General features: G+C 40.1%; 1 protein-coding gene across 1 annotated transcript; it reads left to right on the top strand.

The window, feature by feature from the left end:
* The first annotated feature begins 15,739 nt into the window (after nt 1-15,739).
* On the top strand, nt 15,740-16,225 carry LOC117924728 (anther-specific proline-rich protein APG-like). Its single transcript, XM_034843448.1, has one exon. It carries the CDS (start codon nt 15,740-15,742, stop codon nt 16,223-16,225), a length of 486 nt encoding a protein of 161 aa, XP_034699339.1.
* The last annotated feature ends 1,908 nt before the right edge of the window (nt 16,226-18,133 follow it).

Genomic DNA, 18,133 nt, shown 5'->3' on the forward strand with positions numbered 1-18,133 from the left:
AACTAATAATTTCTTCTTTTTTTTTTTTTTTTTTTTTTGATAAAAAAGTTCAAAAAGATGATGATGGTCCTTTTTATAATTTGGCCAAAGTAAGTTGGTTGTGGTTGGGGCACAGGGCCCCAAGCTTCAAGAGCGTCCAAATGCCCATCCACCATGGGAAAAGTTTAAAACAAGTCTTTTTTTTGCCACCCTTTCCACTCATAAAACCACCTGTGGACCCGCATTTCAGCTCAATGCGTTTCCCATTCGATGAGCACAATGGACATGTGGAAATTAAGGAAAATCTTGTTAACTATAGTTGGAGCAGAAAAGGTTGCAGACCAAACAGATAGAAATCCAGGCTTTTGTTGGGCATGTACTCATAGATCAACATCTTTTCTTCTCCTTCCGTGCAACATCCCAGAAGCCTAGCTAGATTTACATGTTGCAGTTTGGCTGTAAGTGTAACCTCATTTATGAACTCCTCTGGTCCCTGATTAGAAGTTTTCGAAAGCCTCTTCACTGCCATTTCCTCTCCCTTCCGTGATTTACCCTAACAAAATCAGCACCCATGGTTAGTAGTGCTAGTATGCATACATGGGAGCATGAATGGACATGCTTAATCTACTTTCACTTTGCGATGCAGTCAGCTTGGGCTAATATGTTCTCAATCAGCACCTCAATTTTCCGCGTTTTCTTCTTTTCTTTCCGTTATCCTTGAAAGAGTTGGCAGAGGGGTAATAGTGTAGGTCATGGCCTAGGGTGATGACTTGCTCTGTGGCTCACTCTGTTTTACTGGTTCAAACCATTTTTCTACATGGACAAAGCTATAGCAGAGGTTGAAGATGTGCGTGGAATTTCGCCCCTGTTTCTAGTTCTAATGAATCATAACTAGGTTATCTAACTGAAAAAAGAGCATACTTAGTCAAATCAGTAATCGGGCGGGAGATTCCTAATTCCTTTTCCTATATTTCCTGTTCTCCCCCTATCAAGATCATTCCAAATATCTTAAGAGAAAACATAAAGAAATACTTACAGATAGTACCTTGTAAACGGGACCAAATCCACCATCTCCAAGCTTATTTTCAAAGGAAAAGTTATTTGTAGCCTCTTTGATCTCAGCAAAACTGAATACTCGCAGATTAGGAGCATTACTGTTAAAATTTTCAACACCTGATGATTTTGGTATAAATATCCATGTAATAGCCATCAATGTAATTTTGGTATAAATATAGCCCGAGGAGTTTGTTCCGAGGGTGTTGAACCTTCTGTAAGTTTGAAAGAAAGTAATATACAGAGCTTGAGCTCTATTCTACCTTACCTTCTCACTTTGATTGTATTTTTTTTTACTTATTAAGTTATGCACTCTCTGAGGAGCTTTCCCCAGAGAATGAGTAACTAAACCTTTTAGTTCCTTGGAGTTAAGGTTGCCGGGAAAGGTTCCAAGTGCAAGAATCAGAAGCTTTGTGGTTTCAGCTATGAATGAATAGAAAGTGTGTCCCATGAATGGTTTCTACGTTTTTAGTTAACTTAAAACGCCTTGGAGTCACCTGGGCCAACACTTGGTAAGGCAAGTGATCTCTAACCATGGAGATGCACTAGTTTACCCCTTGCGAGCCTCTGGTAGGTGACTTGAAGGTAGGATTTTCTAGAATTGCCAACACTTGGTAAGCTTTTGGACTCTAAGGAGACATCCATTAGTTATCTCTTGCGAGCTTGTGAAAGGAAGTCCAAGGTTAAAGATCACCTTGAATGGTAAAGGCTAGTGAGAGGCTCAAACCATTGCAAGTTGCATCAGTGAGAGAATTAAAGCTGAAATCCAATTGAGGGATGCATTTGTGCAGCACCTGTTAGAGAATTGACTTTATGTTAATTCTCTAATGTGAGGAATTGAACCAACTGACCGGAGCTATGCTATTGCATGAGGAACCTCCCCTGTAAACCTGAATCTCCAAGGAATGCTTTTCTTCTTAAGTAATTTTCATCACTTGTTGTGTTGTTAATCTAAGTCCAAACCTTTTTCAACCAAAGTTTGTGTTTTATTTCTTAAGCTATTCTTGAAAATGAAACAGCACCAATTCACTTTGAATTGGTATCATTTTTAGTTTGAGTACCCTTCCCAGTGAATGATCCTAGAGCCACTATGCTATAGTAGCTTTGTCTTTGCTACCCTAGTATATGGTGTAATAGGTTATAATTTTTGTTGATTACTCCCTCAATCAAGGAGCACCAGCTGGACACGAATCAGCTGAGACACCAATTAGGCATGAATCAAATGGCGCCGTTGTCAGGGAAGGTGTCAAGTTATAGTGATACTATTTCAGTGTACTTGTGATTTTCATCACAAGTGTGGTAACGTTTCTTTAACCTTACTAACTCTCATTTTTTTAGTTTTACTGATTCATAATCTAAATTTAGCTTTCAAATTCAGCTTAGTTTTATTTTGTATTTGTAGCCCATTTCGCAGCTGCGAAATGAGGGTCACTGTGCTGCGAAATGGCACTTGTGTGCCAAAAAGTGGCTTCGCAGCTGCGAAACTCCCTTCCAAATGGCGTCTCGACTGCAAAATTCCCGCTCAGCTTTGCGCGCTCGTCTTCAAATGGCCATAACTTCTTCATTTCACCTCCAAATCGCATACCGTTTGAAGCGTTGGATTCTTGACTTCCTGAGCTTTGAAATGGTATATAGTATGTAGAAAATGGACTTCGGGAAGTGCTCCAAAAGTGCGAAGGAAGACTGCAGCTGCTGTCCTCTATTTTCCTCTTTGTTTTTCTCCTCTTTGCTTCTCTCCTTGCATTCCGGATTTGCTTATGGCAAAGGACTTCAAAGATTTGGTTCTTCATGTTTCTGAGCTCTTCATTGCTTCGCCATGGATTCCAAATAACTCTCCTCAATCTTGGATTGCTTTGGTGATCAAATTACTAACAAAAAAACCAAAACTTACACAATTTGATTGGAATTGATTGCAAGGGTCCTTAACATGTTAATTGGGTTAAAATGCACTAACTAATACTCAAAAGTGTTTAAAAGAGTTAATTACAAGCTATGAAATAGCACTTTTTGAGTAGTAATCACTCCCCCCAACCGACATATTGCTAGTCCCTTAACAAAGCAGGAGAGAAAAATAAAAATAAAAAGTACTATAATTTACAACATCATGCTGATCACTTCAAAAAATGTTTAAGTGGCATGACTGATCAAACTCTCACATGGAACATTAAAGAAATAAAACTCAAACTTCAACAAGAGTTATCAAATAACTTGTCTAATCACAATTCTTAAAGAGAAGGCATTATGCAAATTTAAGCTTTAAAATCATTTCCACTTCCAAAGGACCAAACCTTACTCTTCCACAAAAATCTAAGTGTTACTTATTAGTTTCCGAATATAGTATGTCAAACTAATCTCTCCCCCCAACCTAGTTCTTTTTCAAAGCTTAGCAAACTAATCAACCTCCAATAGGCTAATAACGCACCTTTTTTTTTCACAATTTTTTTCCTGTAGGAGTGCAAAGCTTAAAGGCATTCTTTTCTAAATTGTCCATGTAACAGGGGTCCATCGATAACTCCCAACCAATCAAGGTTTAAGGCATCAAGCTTTAAGGATTTTTCAACCACTAACTCCTCGGATTTCACCCCGGACTTTTGAGAATGAATTTTTAATACCCAAGCACCTACAGTATGTTAAACTCCACCTATTCACCCATGTAACGAGCATTGAGGTCGGTGACTCCCAACCAATGAAGGCTTAGGGCACCAGGTTTTAAAGATTTTCACCATATACCCCTCAAACCTTGCTCGGGTTTCAAGGCAAGCAAACATTTTTCTTTTTTTTTTTTTTTTTTTCAAAGACTCATTGGCCTTTTACAAGGTGTCTCAACACTATTAAATGAGGTCAAAGGTACCAAGTCTAAAATTTTCCTAAGTCAAGAGGGAAATAGTTTTTCATCTTATAATCGGAACCTAGTGTGCACAGTGTGTGAATAGCTTAAAGTGGAAGGACTAAGCTTGAATTCAATAGATGTTTCAACAATTCATCAACTTTAATAAGCATAATACAAACTCTAAGTCAAGTAAAAAGAACAAAAAATTCAATTTCTCCCATTTCATTTTAAAAATTTTTCCTTAATAACCATGGAGAGTAGAATAAAAAAATTAAAAATTTTAAAAATTAAACAAAAAGCAACTAAATTACTAAACTAACTTAGCATTAATAGCAATACTTACTTTCTCAACTCTCCCCCCAACCAAGCTGAACATTGTCCTCAATGTGACAAAAGCGATTAAAAAATAGGGAGGAAGTGGTACCTCCTGAGTGACATGGAGTCTGAGTCGTATAGGAGAAACCACATGTTTCAAAAAAACAAAAGAGTTAGTGAGTAGATGAAATAGAAAAATGCTAAGTTTAAACAAGAATTGATGTCTATATATGATGTATCATCAGTAATACATCCAATCCCAGAATATAAGACATCAAAACATGGAATTATCAATACTAATATAATATGTAAAGACAAAAAATAAAAAGATGATCAAGTAATGGAAAGGTCCTGTGGAGCTGATGCATCTGTGGTGGACTCTTGAGTGGGTTGGATCAGAACTTCAACCTCTGCTTTGGTAGTTTCCTTAGATGGCATAGTCTCCTCAACTGGAGCTCTCAGTTGGTAGCTATGGGATTTGATGGTTTTAGGAGGTCAGAAATGGAATGAGAGGCTTTATGTGTGTGATTTCAGGGTGCCGCGGGGCTTTCCTCTAGTCTTGGCCATGGCTGAAATGGAGAGGTGGCTGTTCATGAGTTCCAGAGGGTACTCAGCTGGTGCGTGGGGCTCTGTTGGCATTTTAGCAACTTCCCTTAGCTTTGCAAGGTGTTTTTCAAACTTCCCTCCATTTTGCAAGTCAATTTCACAATTTGAAGGCCATTTCGAAGCTTGGAGATCATTTCATAGCCATTTCGAAGCTTGGAGATCATTTCATAGCCATTTCGCACCTCAAAAGTGATGAAAAGAAGGAAAAAAAATTTCGCAGCCCATTTCGCAGCTGCGAAATGAGGGTCACTGTGCTGCGAAATGGCACTCGTATGCCAAAAAGTGGCTTCGCAGCTGCGAAACTCCCTTCCAAATGGCGTCTCGACTGCAAAATTCTCGCTCAGCTTTGCGCACTCGTCTTCAAACGGCCATAACTTCTTCATTTCACCTCCAAATCGCATACCGTTTGAAGCACTGGACTCCTGACTTCCCAAGATTTGAAACGAGATATGGTATGCATAATTTGAGCTCCAGGAAGTGCTTCAAAAATGTGTCCAATAGTAGCAAAATGGAGGTGCGACATTTCCGCTCATGGTTTGCACAGTCGTCTTCAAATAGCCATAACTTTTCCGTTTCAAATCCAAATTGAGCACCGTTTGAAGCTGTGGACTCCTGACTTTCTAATCTTTCAAACAATATATGGTATGTATGAAATGAACTTTGGAAAGTGATCGAAATGTGTCCAATAGTTGCCGAAATGGGGGTGCGGCTGTGACATGTCTGTTCTTGGTGTGTGCGCTGAAGGATTTTAAGGTGTGGAGGTTTCGCAGCCATTTCACAGCTGCGAAATGAGTGTACAGGGCTTCCAAATGGCTCTCGTGTGCCAAAAAGTGGTTTCGCAGAAGAAAGGCCGATTCCGCAGCAAAAATTGGAGTTTCGCAAGAGAAAACCACTTTCGCAGCTCACTTCGCAGCTGCAAAATTGGAGTCACTGTACCGCGGAATGGCGCTCGTGTGCCAAAAATCGGGTTCGCAACTGCGAAACATCCTTCGAAATGGAGAAATCGTTGCGGAATTGGGGCTTTTTACGCCTTAGTGGTTCGTAGACCACTTCGTAGCTGCGAAATGGGGGCTCCTGTGCTGCGGAGTGGCACTCGTGTGCCATTCTTGGATTCGCAGCTGCGAAAACTTTCGCAGAGGACTCAAAAGTGTTGCAAACTGATTTCGCAACAAAAGGCCATTTTCGCAGAGAAATCCTCTTTGGTTGCGAAATCTCGTAGAACTCTTTTTCTCCCCTATTTTTGCTTTGTTTTTGCTCTGTTTTCGCTCCAATTTCTTCCCGATTTCTTCCTTTGCGTTTTCTTCCACCTGAGATCATCCAAAAACCTATATTACATCAAAACAAATTAGAATTAAAGCATTGAAATCAAAATTAAAACATTTAAATCAAAATTAAAATATTGAAATCAAAATTAAAACAAGTAAAAAATAAAACAAAAAGCTATGGACTAGCTAGTCTTTAAAAAGACTAAGTCCATAAAAAAATTTTGATCCTGACTCAGCTTGCCCGGATCCCATATGAAGTTTGCATCTCTCATTAGAGATTTGCTTTGTATGATTTTCCCATACAAAGGTTGGAGAAAAAGCGGATGCATGTGTTTCTTCGTCATTTCTTCCTTGATGACTATCCTCTGTGGTTCTTCATCTAATTTAAGATCATAGCCATCTTTCTCTATACTTTTCCCCTTTCTCTTTCCTTTGATTTCCTCCCTCTTGTCTTTCTCTGTTTACTCTCAACCTCATGCTCTAGCTTGGATGTGGGCAGATCAACCTCTTTACCACTCCTCAGAGTGATCACTTCTTTGACTTCCCTCTTTTGTGAAGATTCTCCCTCCTTAGCCTCCATTTCATGGATACTCATGGAATTTTGATAAGGTTGAGAAGGAGAGTTTTCTTTCTCTTGCACTGTGTTGAGGTTGGCAAACCTTGAGATTGAATCTTGGAGATTATCTATCTTCTGAGATAGATCATGTTGCTTTCCATCCATCATTTTCTCTACATTGTCAATTCTTTTACTGAGCTGAGCATTGATGGATTTGTTAGCTTCAACAAAGTCTTCCATGACCTTGTTAAGATTCATCATAGCTTGTTCAAGGTTTGAGGCTTGCTGTGGTGCTTGAGTAGGTTGCTGGTACTGAGGTGGCTGTGGTTTCCAAGAGAATGTTGGATGGTCCCTCCAATTGGAATTGTAGGTGTTGCAATCACCAAACATTTCCCTCTCGACTGGAATGGTAGGACACTCTTCCCCCAAGTGCTCATAAGATAGACAAATGGCACAAGGCATAGCTTGCAATGGTGTCTGAGAGATGGCTTGCACTTCTTGCATGTTCTTCATTTCTAGCTCATCTAATCTCCTTTCCATAGCTGCAATCTCTGCCTCCATGTCCATGCCGTCATTCAAAATATACATCTCACCCTTAGCTTTAGGTTGAGACGTCATTCTTCCCATATCTCTAGCATTTGGTTCATCCCATCTTCTTGAAAATTCAGCCACATAACTGATGAAGTTCATGGCTTCCTCTACTATCTCGTATTCAATATGGCATGCACAACTAGCAATTTGTGAATTAAAAACAGAGAAAACAAAAGAAAACAAAAGAAAAACAATTCAAAAAAATTAAGACTAACTAAAACTAGCTAAAAGGTTAACTAAAACATAAATAAAGAAAAAGAACAATTAAAAAGAGTGAGTAAAAGAAAAGAAAAATCACCAAACTTGTGATGAAGATCACAAGTGTTCTCAAAAGATCATATCACTGCAAAGTGGCACTATCCCCGGCAACGACGCCATTTGATTCATGCCTAATTGGTGTCTCAGCTGATTCGTGTCCAGTTGGTGCTCCTTGATTGAGGGAGTAATCAACAAAATTTATAACCTATTACACCATATACTAGGTAGCAAAGACAAAGCTACTATAGCATAGTGGCTCTAGGATCGTTCACTGGGATGGGTTTTCACTTCACAAATGATATTAATTCAAAGCTGAATTGGTGCCTTTTCATTTCAAGGTTAGCTTTAAAAGAAAACATAAAGATGTTTGAGTAAAAAAAAAAGTTTGGTTTTAAACTAACCAAAAATAGTAACTGATTTTACTTACAAAGAAAAGTGTTTCTTGGAGTTTCAGATTACTAGGCTTAGATTCCTCATACAAAAAGGGAGTTCCGGTCACTTGTTTCTTTTCCTCGCATTAGAGAATTAACATATAGTTAATTCTCTAACCGGTGTTGTACAGATGCTTCCTATTAATGGGTTCAAACACTAAATCCCTCTCACTGATGCAACTTGCAATGGCTCATACCTCTCACCTAGCACTTGCCATTCAAGGTGATCTTTAACCTTGGATTTCCCTTCACAAGCTTGCAAGAGATAACTAATGGATGTCTCCTTGGAGTCCAAAAGCTTACCAAGTGTTGGCAATTCTAGAAAATCCTACCTTCAAGTCACCTCCCAAAGGCTCGCAAGGGGTAAACTAGTGAATCTCCATGGACGGAGATCACTTGCCTTACCAAGTGTTGGCCCAGGTGATTTAAAAGCGTTTTAAGTTAACTAAAAAGATAAAAACCATTAATGGGTTACACTTTCTCTTCATTAAAAACTAAAACAACAAAACTACCAATTTATGCATGTAGAAACTTACCCGGCTTTCTTCACTCCAAGAGACAAAGAGCCTAGCCTCTCATCCTCTAAGGAAAAATCCTCAGAGTTTGGTTGGTTAGAAAGAAAAAGAACGAGAAAACACGAATATATAGGAAAAACAGAGCAAGTGCTCTATTCATTGATTCTATATATGATATATTATATGATGGATTATCCTTTTTTACAATGGATGCAAGGGAGTTTATATAGGAAGGTAATTTACCCTTCCTTGGATACTTCCTAGCTAAGGAATTACATGAGTGGCTGAATACAAGGAGAAAATGGAAATTTAGACACAAAAATATCAGAAGAAAAGATCTAAAAGAGTCGGTGCACAACTATCGGGAAGCTTCAGGACCATTTCGCAGGTGAAAACGAGGTCTGCGAAATTTCGCAGATGTTCAAAAAGGGCTGCGAAATTACTTCGCAACAAACGGCTGATTTCGCACCGCTGCGAAATGGTCTTTCAGCTTGCGGTGATTGGCTTCCATCATGTCGTGAAATTTCAGAGGGATTCCATAGCACTGTGCAAAAAGGCTGCGAAATCATTCCGCAACAAAAGGGTGATTTCGCAGCACTTTGCTGAATCTTCCTTCAACTTGGAGTGATTGGCTTCCAATGGCTGTAACTTCCTCATTTCGACTCCAAATTGCACACGGTTTGAAGCGTTGGATTCTTGACTTCCTGAGCTTTGAAATGGTATATAGCATGTAGAAAATGGACTTCGGGAAGTGCTCCAAAAGTGCGAAGGAAGACTGTAGCTACTGTCCTCTGTTTTCCTCTTTGTTTTTCTTCTCTTTGCTTCTCTCCTTGCATTCCGGATTTGCTTATGGAAAAAGACTTCAAAGATTTGGTTCTTCATGTTTCTGAGCTCTTCATTGCTTTGCCATGGATTCCAAATAACTCTCCTCAATCTTGGATTGCTTTGGTGATCAAATTACTAACAAAAACACCAAAACTTACACAATTTGATTAGAATTGATTGCAAGGGTCCTTAACATGTTAATTGGGTTAAAAGGCACTAACTACTACTCAAAAGTGTTTAAAAGAGTTAATTACAAGCTATGAAATAGCACTTTTTGAGTAGTAATCAGTGGCAGTGGAGGAAGGCTTGTTAGAAGTGATACCCTTCATACTAAGGAATTGGAATTGAGCTTGAATATCATGGAAACTACACCTGAAGATCAACATAGTCACCAAGGTCGTCAAGACAATCTCAATGAATTTAGATCAATGAGGGACCGTATGCATCCACCTCGTATGAGTGCACCGTCATGTATAATACCTCCTACAGAGCAGCTAGTGATCAGACCATATATTGTTCCACTTCTACCAACTTTCCATGGGATGGAAAGTGAGAATCCCTATGCACATATCAAGGAATTTGAAGATGTTTGTAATACATTCCAAGAGGGAGGAGCTTCAATTGATTTAATGAGGCTTAAGTTATTTCCTTTTACTTTAAAGGATAAAGCCAAAATTTGGCTTAATTCTTTAAGGCCAAGGAGTATCCGTACTTGGACTGACTTACAAGCTGAATTCCTTAAGAAATTCTTTCCCACTCATAGAACAAATGACTTGAAAAGGCATATTTCAAATTTCTCAGCTAAAGAGAATGAGAAATTCTATGAGTGTTGGGAAAGATATATGGAAGCTATAAATGCTTGTCCTCACCATGGCTTTGATACTTGGTTATTGGTGAGTTATTTTTATGATGGGATGTCATCCCCAATGAAGCAACTCCTGGAGACAATGTGTGGAGGAGATTTCATGAGCAAAAATCCAGAGGAAGCTATGGATTTCTTGAATTATGTAGCTGAAGTTTCAAGGGGATGGGATGAACCAACCAAAGGAGAAGTGGGAAGGATGAAATCTCAACTTAGTGCTTACAATGCTAAGGCCGGGATGTATACCTTGAAAGAGGAGGATGATACAAAAGCAAAGTTTGCAGCTGTGACAAGAAAATTGGAGGAGCTGGAACTGAAAAAGGTGCATGACGTGCAAGCTGTTGCTGAATCACCAGTGCAAGTGAAGCTATGTCCTAATTGTCAATCATATGAACACTTGGTGGAGGAATGCCCTACAAGTTCAGCTGAAAGGGAAATGTTTGGAGAGCAAGCAAATGTTGTTGGACAATTTAAGCCCAATAACAATGCACCCTATGGAAACACTTACAACTCAAGTTGGAGGAATCATCCAAATTTTTCATGGAAGCCTAGAGCATCTCAGTACCAACAGCCAGATCAACCATCTCAACAATCTTCAAGTCTTGAACAAGCCATTTTGAATCTCAGCAAGGTAGTGGGAGATTTTGTTGGAGAATAAAAAGCCATCAATACTCAACTTAATCAAAGAATTGACAGAGTAGAGAATACTCTGAACAAAATGATGGATGGAATGCAAAATGATATAACCCAAAGAATAGATAATCTCCAATACTCAATATCAAGGCTCACAAATTTGAATACAGTGCAAGAAAAGGGAAGATTTCCTTCTCAACCCAACCAAAATCCCAAGGGTGTCCATGAACTGGAAAGCCATGAGGGAGAATCATCACAGATGAAAGATGTCAAAACCTTGATCACTTTAAGGAGTGGTAAGAAAATTGAGCAGCCACCACTTAAGCCACTTGTTGAGAAAGAAGAAGAGACAATGAAAGAGGAGGAAATGGAAGACAAAAGGGGAGAGAGCAGTGAAAAGAAAGAGGACAGTGAGTCAACAATGAATGAAAATCCAGAGAAGGAACTTCTGAAGGAAGAAATGCTGAAAAAAATCAATTTCTCCACCTTTTCCTCAAGCATTACATGGGAAGAAGGGGGTTAGAAATGTAGCTGAAATTCTTGAAGTACTGAGACAAGTTAAAGTCAATATCCCACTATTGGATATGATTAAGCAAGTTCCAACATATGCAAAATTCCTAAAGGACTTGTGTACTATCAAAAGAGGATTGACTGTAAATAAGAAAGCCTTCTTGACTGAGCAAGTAAGTGCAATCTTACAGTGTAAGTCTCCTTTGAAGTACAAAGATCCGGGAAGTCCTACCATTTCAGTCATCATTGGAGGAAAGGTAGTGGAGAAAGCTTTATTAGACTTGGGAGCTAGTGTGAATTTGCTTCCATATGCTGTCTATAAGCAATTGGGACTTGGTGAGTTGAAGCCAACAGCAATTACTCTATCTCTAGCAGATAGATCAGTAAAAACTCCCAGAGGAGTAATTGAGGATGTCTTGGTTCAAGTTGATAATTTCTACTATCCAGTGGATTTTATTGTTCTTGATAAGGATCCTACTGTAAAGGAAGCTAATTTAGTTCCTATCATTTTGGGAAGGCCATTCCTTGCTACCTCAAATGCAATTATTAACTGTAGGAATGGGCTCATGCAAGTCACTTTTGGCAATATGACACTTGATCTCAACATTTTTTATATGTCTAAAAAGCAAATCACTCCGGAAGAAGAAGAGGGTCCAGAGGAAGTGTGTATTATTGACACTCTGGTAGAGGAGCACTGCAATCAGAATATGCAAGATAAGCTGAATGAAAGTTTTGCGGATTGTGAGGAAGGTTTTTCTGAACCTCCCAATGAGCTTGCTACTTTACAAAGTTGGAGGAGGATAGAAGAGATTCTACCTTTGTTCAATGAAGAAGAGGGAGCAGATGCTGAAAAAGAGGTCCCAAAACTCAATTTGAAGCCTCTACCTGCAGAGCTGAAATACACATACCTTGAAGACAATAATAAATGTCCTGTTGTAATATCTTCATCTCTGACCAGTCATCAAGAGAAGTGTTTACTGGAAGTTCTCAAGAGGTGTAAGAAAGCTATAGGATGGCAAATATCTGATTTGAAAGGCATTAGTCCTTTAGTCTGCACGCATCATATATATATGGAGGAGGAAGCTAAGCCAATTCGTCAATTTCAAAGAAGATTGAATCCTCATCTACAAGAGGTTGTGCGAGCTGAGGTACTGAAGCTACTTCAAGCAGGTATTATCTACCCTATATCTGATAGCTCTTGGGTGAGTCCCACTCAAGTGGTCCCAAAGAAGTCAGGGATTACTGTGGTTCAAAATGAAGAAGGAGAAGAAATCACTACACGCCTCACTACAGGGTGGAGGGTGTGTATTGATTATAGGAAGTTGAATGCAGTAACCAGGAAAGATCATTTTCCATTGCCATTTATCGATCAAGTGTTAGAAAGAGTCTCTGGCCATCCGTTCTACTGTTTTTTGGACGGGTATTCAGGGTATTTTCAGATTGAGATTGCTGTGGAAGATCAGGAAAAGACCACTTTTACATGTCCATTTGGAACATATGCTTATAAAAGAATGCCTTTTGGTTTATGCAATGCACCTGCAACATTCCAAAGGTGTATGTTGAGTATCTTCAGTGATATGGTGGAGCGAATTATGGAGGTTTTCATGGATGACATCACCGTATATGGAGGTACATTTGAGGAATGCTTAGTCAATTTGGAAGCAGTTCTTCACAGATGCATTGAAAAAGACTTGGTGCTCAATTGGGAGAAATGCCATTTTATGGTACGTCAAGGAATTGTCCTTGGTCATATCATTTCAGAAAAGGGCATTGAAGTTGATAAAGCAAAGGTGGAGCTCATTTCCAAATTGCCATCCCCAACAACTGTAAAAGGAGTAAGGCAGTTCCTTGGCCATGCAGGTTTCTATAGGAGGTTTATCAAAGATTTTTCAAAGCTTTCAAAACCTCTTTGTGAGCTGTTAGCTAAGGATGCTAAGTTTATATGGGATGAAAGATGTCAAGATAGCTTTGATCAATTGAAGAAATTTTTGACAACAACTCCAATAGTGAGGGCCCCTAACTGGCAATTACCTTTTAAACTAATGTGTGATGCCAGTGACTTTGCTATAGGAGCTGTGCTTGGTCAAAGAGAAGATGGGAAGCCCTATGTGATATACTATGCAAGCAAAACATTGAACGAAGCCCAAAGGAATTACACAACTACAGAGAAAGAATTGTTAGCTGTGGTATTTGCCTTGGACAAATTTCGTGCTTATCTGGTAGGGTCTTTCATCATTGTTTTTACTGACCATTCAGCCTTGAAGTATTTATTGACAAAGCAAGATGCAAAAGCAAGGTTGATAAGATGGATTCTTTTGTTACAAGAATTCGATCTTCAAATCAGAGATAAGAAAGGAGTGGAGAATGTGGTAGCTGACCACCTCTCAAGGTTAGCTATAGCACATAATTCTCATGCTTTGCCTATTAATGATGATTTTCCTGAGGAATCACTTATGTTTCTAGTCAAAACTCCTTGGTATGCTCATATTGCTAATTATTTAGTAACTGGTGAAATTCCAAGTGAGTGGAATGCACAGGACAGGAAGCACTTCTTTGCAAAAATTCATGCTTATTATTGGGAAGAGCCTTTCCTTTTTAAATATTGTGCAGATCAGATCATAAGGAAATGTGTGCCTGAGGAAGAGCAACAGGGAATTCTAAACCATTGTCATGAGAATGCATGTGGAGGCCACTTTGCCTCTCAGAAAACAGCTATGAAGGTGTTGCAATCAGGGTTTACTTGGCCATCTCTGTTCAAAGATGCCCACATCATGTGTAGAAGTTGTGATAGATTCCAAAGGCTTGGCAAGCTGACAAAAAGGAATCAAATGCCAATGAACCCCATACTAATAGTTGAGCTATTTGATGTATGGGGCATTGACTTCATGGGACCTTTTCCAATGTCTTTTGGTAATTCTTACATTTTGGTGGGGGTGGATTATGTTTCTAAATGGATTGAGGCAGTCCCCTGTAAACAAAATGATCATAGAGTGGTTCTCAAGTTTCTGAAAGAGAACATTTTTGCAAGATTTGGAGTGCCTAAAGCTATAATCAGTGATGGAGGTTCTCATTTTTGCAACAAGCCTTTTGAAAGTTTGTTAGCCAAGTATGGAGTGAAGCATAAGGTAGCTACACCTTATCATCCACAGACTTTCGGGCAAGTTGAGCTAGCAAACAGGGAGATAAAGAACATACTGATGAAAGTGGTGAGTACAAACAGGAAAGATTGGTCTCTTAAGCTTCATGACTCATTATGGGCATATAGAACAGCTTATAAGACTATTCTTGGTATGTCCCCCTATCGTCTTGTTTATGGAAAAACATGTCATCTCCCTGTGGAAGTTGAATACAAAGCTTGGTGGGCAATTAAAAAGTTGAATATGGACTTGATCAGAGCAGGAGCAAAGAGGAGCTTAGACCTTAATGAGATGGAGGAATTAAGAAATGATGCTTACATCAATTCCAAAGTTGCAAAACAGAGGATGAAGAGGTGGCATGATCAACTAATTTCCAACAAGGAATTTCAGAAAGGCCAAAGAGTTTTACTCTATGACACAAGACTCCATATCTTTCCTGGAAAGCTCAAGTCTAGGTGGATTGGTCCATTCATTATCCATCAAGTACTTAACCATGGGGTAGTGGAATTATTGAATTCCAATTGCAAGGACACTTTTAAAGTCAATGGATATTGTCTCAAGCCATTCATGGAGTCGTTCAAACCAGAAAAGGAGGAAATCAACCTCCTTGAGCCTCAAAAAGCCTGAGCAAAGAAGGGTTTGATGGACTTGGTTTACCAAAGTCTAAAATTTTTGTAAATTTTGTAAATTTTAAAGTTTTATTTCTACTTTTGATCTTATTTTTTGATATTAAATTGTGTGTTTTTATGTAATTTCATCTGTTTGAATGATCCCAGGTGGGAGAAATTGCAAAGGAAGAAATCGGGAAGAAATCGGAGCGAAAACAAAGCAAAAACAGAGCACAAACAGGGGAGAAACAGAGCTCTGCGAGATTTTGCAGCCAAAGAGGATTTCTCTGCGAAAACGGATTTTTGTTGCGAAATCAGTTCGCAACACTTTTAAGTCCTCTGCGAAAGTTTTCGCAGTTGCGAAGTGGTCTGCGAACCACTAAGGCGTAAAAAGCCCCAATTCCGCAACGATATCTCCATTTCGAAGGGTGTTTCGCAACTGCGAAACCGATTTTTGGCACACGAGCGCCATTCCGCAGCATAGTGACTCCAATTTCGCAGCTGCGAAGTGAGCTGCGAAAGCGTTTTTCTCCTATGAAACGCCCAATTTTGCTGTGAAAGTGATTTTCTTATGCGAAACCTAAAAATGACCTTTAATATTCCTCTAGTCTTTATAAATACCAGTCATTTGGGCTGCGAAACCATTTCAGAAAGAGGAAAAGTCGCAGCAACCGCCTCTTCACCTCCTCTCCATTGCCCGACTCCGCTAGCACCTCCGTTCGTCTCCTCCGTGCATCACCGCCGTCCAAACCTCATCACTTCGCAATGGCACGAACCAGAGGCACTAAGTCTTCCTCTCCCTCCGCCCGAAAGCCAACGCCGCGCGAGGCGCCTGTGCAAGCTTCAGCCTCTGAGCCTCCATGGCCGGAAGTCATTCCGCCTCCTGTAAAGCCCACGCCAAAGAAGCGCCAGGCCAAGCCGACACTACAAACGCCTCCGGCGAGGCGCTACCTTACCAGGTCAGGGGGCTGTCCTCTACAAAAGCGAGCTAGAGTGGAAAGCTCGGAACCCATCGACTTGACAGGGCAATCCCCTGTTCAATCCCCTGTTCCATCTCCTGTTCCATCTCCGGTGCCATCTCCGGCACCGCCGGCGAAGCCTCAAGCAAGCCAGCCGCCGCCTTCTGAGCCCCAAATTCCGGCTGAACCAACTCCTGAAGTGATTCTCACTCAACCACCAATTGAAGGCAATTTGGACTGCCGAGCTAGGCCATTCCATTCTGAGCTGTGTTTTGACACAGCTGCCTTCTAGTTGCGGCCAGAACTTGAAGGATCATTCCAATTGCTGCGCAGATATCGAATGGAGCAGCTTCTGACCCCGCGAGACTTCTTTTATCCAAGAGTGGCCATGGATTTTTATCAATCCATGACTACTCAGCAGGTCAGAGATCCTACTTTAATTCATTTCACTATTGATGGTAGACATGGCATCCTGGGAGCTCGTCACATAGCTGAGGCCCTGCATATTCCATATGAGCCCAACCATTTTGATGATTTCCGAACTTGGGCTAGTCCATCTTAGCTAGAGATGGTGCATATCCTGTCTGGAGGAGCTTCCAGAAATCCATATCTGTTGAGGGGGGAACTTCCTCCAAGGATGTTCCTCATTGATGCACTTTTGCGCCATAATATTTATCCCCTCCAGCATTGGACCCAGAGAAGAGGAATTCTGTTGGAGGCTTTGTTCAGAATGTGTGAGGGATACTTTTTTGGTCCTCACCACTTGATCATGGCTGCCCTTCTCTATTTTGAAGAGAAGGTGCATAAGAAGAAGTTGCCAAGAGCTGATGTCATCCCACTTCTCTTCCCGAGGCTGCTATGCCAAATTCTTGAGCATCTGGGGTACCCAGCAGAGCCTCAGTTGGAGCGAAAGAGGATTTGTAGAGATGTGTTTACTTTCGAAAAATGGAGCAACATGACAACTTATAGGATGGAGCAGCCAGAGCTTCCACAGCCAGCTTAGGCTCCAGCTGCTAGGAGAGCATCCCCACGTCTTATACCTGAGGGTATACCTGTTGCCTCTCCTTCCACAGCCAGAGCCTCTCCAATCCCTCCAGTTGCTCCAGCTTCAGCACAGCCTTCCACATCAGCCGAGCCAAGGATGGCCATCCCTATTTCTGAGTATAGGGATTTATGCCAGGCATTGGAGACCTTAACAGCCTCTCAGAGCAGCCTTACTCAGGAGATGGCAGCCTTGAGAGCTCGCCAGGAGCAAATGATGACCACTCAGGCTCACCACACTACCATTTTGAGCCAGCTCCAGCAGCATATTGGTCTCCCATCAGCAGCAGAGCCACACTCTCAGGCACCTCCTGAGCCAGCTGAAGAGGCAGAGCCATCTGCCTAAGGCCATCAGCATCAGCACCACCCTCCTATCTGAACATATATATATCTATTATATATTTCCTTTATGTATTTTGTTTTACTTAGTCATATATGAAATCCCCCACATTTTGATATCTTATATGGGATTGCTTGGATTACTTGTATTACTTCTTTTCCAGCTGTACTCAAATGATTAAAGTAATACAAAGTCTAGTTTTTTGTTAACTCTTAGCATTAATTTATTCTTATTTCATTTGCTCACACCTTTTATTCTTTTTGAAACATGTGGTTTCTCTAATCAGTATTCGAAATTGATATCACTCAGGAGGTACCACTTCCTCCCTTTAATTTCAATCACCCATATCACATTGAGGACAATGCTCAGCTCGGTTGGGGGGGAGATATGAGGAAGGAAGTTTGCTAAGTTGAAGGAAGTATGCTAAGTTATTTTGATATTTTAGCCTTGTCTAGTAAAGTAGTTGTAGTTTTTTGCTTGTTACTTTAATCTCCATGGTTTATGAAGAAAAATTTTCAAATTAAAACAGGAGAAGCTGAACTGTTGCTTTTCATCTAACTTAGAGTTTGGATTATGCTTGCTAAAGTGGTTCAATTGTTGAAACTTCTATTGAATTCAAGTTTAATCCTTCCACTTTAAGCTATCCACACACTGTGCACAATAGATTCCGATTATAAGATGAAAAACTATTCCCCCATTGACTTAGAAAATTTTGGGACTTAGTACCTTTGACCTCATTTTAATGATATTGAGACACCCTATGAAAGGCCAATGAGCCTTTGAAAAAGAAAAAGAGATAAAATAAAATGTTTGCTTGCC

The sequence above is a fragment of the Vitis riparia genome, chromosome 11, assembly GCF_004353265.1.
Source record: "Vitis riparia cultivar Riparia Gloire de Montpellier isolate 1030 chromosome 11, EGFV_Vit.rip_1.0, whole genome shotgun sequence".
In the NCBI taxonomy this organism is placed as follows: domain Eukaryota; kingdom Viridiplantae; phylum Streptophyta; class Magnoliopsida; order Vitales; family Vitaceae; genus Vitis; species Vitis riparia.

What these genes read in the sequence shown, in the direction of transcription:
- LOC117924728 (XM_034843448.1), top strand. Translation starts at nt 15,740, where the DNA reads ATGGCACGAACCAGAGGCACTAAGTCTTCCTCTCCCTCCGCCCGAAAG.